Raw genomic sequence first — 2,854 nt, forward strand, 5'->3', positions numbered from 1 at the left:
CCACAATTCCAGAGACACATATCTCTCCAAACACGTAGAGAAAATATTTTGGCTGTTCGTTTGTTTGCTTGTCCTAAGCAACTTTTAAACATACTGCCCAATATTAAATTGATGTAGAAGACACAAGGTTTAGAAGGATATTTTCTGTCTACTCACTTGGAGCTTTATGAAGAAATAGTGAGAGAATGCCTTACTAAAAATAAATATTTGTAAAATCTTCAGTAAATTTCCAGAGGTTTAACCATTCTAGATCTTTTCCCCACAGAATACAATTTGCTTGCACATCTGACTTTGGGTCAGGTCATTATCTCACAGTTCATGTGTTCGAGCTCCGCGTCGGGCTTTGTGCTGACAGCTCAGAGCCTGGAGCCTGCTTCAGATTCTGTGTCTCTCACTCTCTGCACCTACCCTGCTCATGTTGTATCTCATTCTCAATCTCTCTCTCTCTCTCTCTCTCTCTCTCTCTCTCAACAATAAGCATTAAAAAAATTAAAAAAGAAAAGCGATTTGCTTGCCAAAGTTCAAAGTCAAATTGCATGCACAAAAACTATTCAATTTCTCTTGTCTTTCCAAGGTTCCCCCAAAGATAATCAAGAGAAGTTTTATGTAAATCTAGATTTAAGAAGAAGCAAAAACACAATATTGTGAAACATCAATCAACCCAATCTTAATAGATGTGAAATAGTTTAATCACACAAAATAATAGCAAACACTTAAAGAGTAGTTTCCTCAGTGTGACATTGCTTTAGGTATAATTTGTTGTATTTACATAAAATTGCAATGATTAGAAACATATATATAAATATAAGTCAATGAGTTGGAAAATTATGCAACAAGAGCAATCTGTAAAAAGATAACCTTCATCTCTGTGGCCTTATGGTTTGTGCTGCCTTCCAGAAGGCCTCTTTGACATCTTTGTTTCTCAGGCTGTAGATGAGAGGGTTGAGCAATGGGTTGACCACAGTGTAGAACAGAGCAGCTACTTTGTCTCTTTCCAGGGAGTAGGTAGAACTTGGCCTTGAATACATGAAGAGCAAGGATCCGTAAAAGAACATGACTGAGATGAGATGTGAGGCACAGGTGGAGAAGGCCTTGCGCCTTCCTGAGGCTGAGTGGATCCTCAGGATCGCCAGGAGGATGTTGAAATAGGAAACCAAGATGGCAAGGATGCTGGAGAGGACTGTGAAGCCCACCACACCCAAGAGGACTTTTTCATAGATGTGGGTATCTGTACAAGACATTTTTACCAATGGTGGTGCATCACAGAAGAAGTGGTCTATGATGTTTTTACCACAGAAGCTCAGGCGGAAAGTGTTGGCGGTATGGGCTATGGCGTTTAAAAGTCCTCCTAAGTAGGAGCCAGCAACGAGTCCAGTACAGAGAGAATTGGACATAGTACTTGAATAAAGTAGTGGGTTGCAGATTGCAGCATGCCGGTCATAGGCCATGGCTGCTAGGAGATAACACTCAGTATAGGCTACAACACAGGAAAAAAACAACTGGGCGCCACATCCAGCCAAGGAAATACGTTTATCTTCTGAGACACAATTAGCCAAGATTTTGGGAGTGTATACAGAAGTGTACCAAAAATCCAAGAAGGACAGATTGCCGATGAAAAAGTACATGGGCGTGTGCAGGCGGGAATCAACGCGGATTAGGATGACCAGGGTCATATTCCCCGACAAAGTCACCAAATAGAGTATCAGAAAAATTCCAAATAGAATCAGCTGCCACCGTGGGTCTGCTGAGAAACCCACCAAGATGAATTCAGTCAGAAGGGTGCGATTTCCTACTTCCATGTCGACAGAGGAGAAAGCCTGGTAAAGATTTTGAGGAGGAAAAAAATCACTTTGTGATTTTTCTATTGAAATAAATAAACAAAGGTATAAGTTAAGTCAGTAATTACTAGGACATCTATGGACTTTTATTTGTGTTGCCTAGAATGATAGAACTTTAGTCTGTCGCTTGGGAAGACCACGGGAATTGGTGTTAGAATCTGATTGTGAAATTAGTAAGGCTTTCACTTAGTAATTGTTGATTGCAGGGCAAGTCCCTTAGTCTTACCAAACAGACAAGAAAAATAAAGCCCCCAACAGGTTAGTGGATTGATTGAAGGAAACATGCATGAAAATACCCAACCCAATGTTAAGCACATAGTGTGTGCTCAAAAAATTTCAGTATCCTTCAAATATTATTGAGAATTTACATGTCAGGCATTGTGCTGATGGTTATACAAATACCAACATACTGTATATATACATATATGTATATGTATGTATATATATATACACACATGTGTGTACATATATGTATATATGTATATGTACGTATATATGCATATATATATGCATACGTACATATTACTCGGTGTCAGTTAATATTTTAAATCCTAATCTCAATCCACATAATCCTTTCCACAACTTTCGAAAGTAGGTACTATTGTGATTCTCATGGAGTTTAAGAAATAATTCCAAAGTTATATAACAGGTCAATAGCAGAGCTGGTATTTGAACCCAGAATTTTCTTTATCAAGAGTATGTGCCCTCAGCTGTTAAGCCATTTATGTCTGTTGTAATTTTTTTTTTTTTTTTTTGCTTTCCTAGCCAAGGCAACATTATAATCCTCTGGCAAACTGAATTTCTTGATTTAATAAAAATATCTTTAAGAATCCTTTTTTTCAGAATGTTTTCCCCCACTTTGTTTTATTGATGTGAGATTTATATAAATACCTGAGGTATTTTTGGATATAGTGAATGCTGAACATTAGGAAAAAAACAATTTTTGGTGTGAAGGATTTATTGAGAAGCCATGAATTCTTCCAAGTTATTTTGAAGCTCTGAGGGAGAAGTTAAAA

The 2,854-nt window shown here is 37.8% G+C and overlaps 1 protein-coding gene across 1 annotated transcript; it reads right to left on the reverse strand.

Annotated features, from left to right (window-relative positions):
- Window positions 1-860: 860 nt before the first annotated feature.
- Window positions 861-1,814, reverse strand: LOC125146711 (olfactory receptor 9G4). The gene has a single exon (XM_047823466.1). The coding sequence runs from the start codon at window positions 1,797-1,799 to the stop codon at window positions 861-863; it is 939 nt and encodes a 312-aa protein (XP_047679422.1). The 5' UTR covers window positions 1,800-1,814.
- Window positions 1,815-2,854: the final 1,040 nt, after the last annotated feature.

Source organism: Prionailurus viverrinus, chromosome D1 (genome assembly GCF_022837055.1).
Source record: "Prionailurus viverrinus isolate Anna chromosome D1, UM_Priviv_1.0, whole genome shotgun sequence".
Classification (NCBI taxonomy): domain Eukaryota; kingdom Metazoa; phylum Chordata; class Mammalia; order Carnivora; family Felidae; genus Prionailurus; species Prionailurus viverrinus.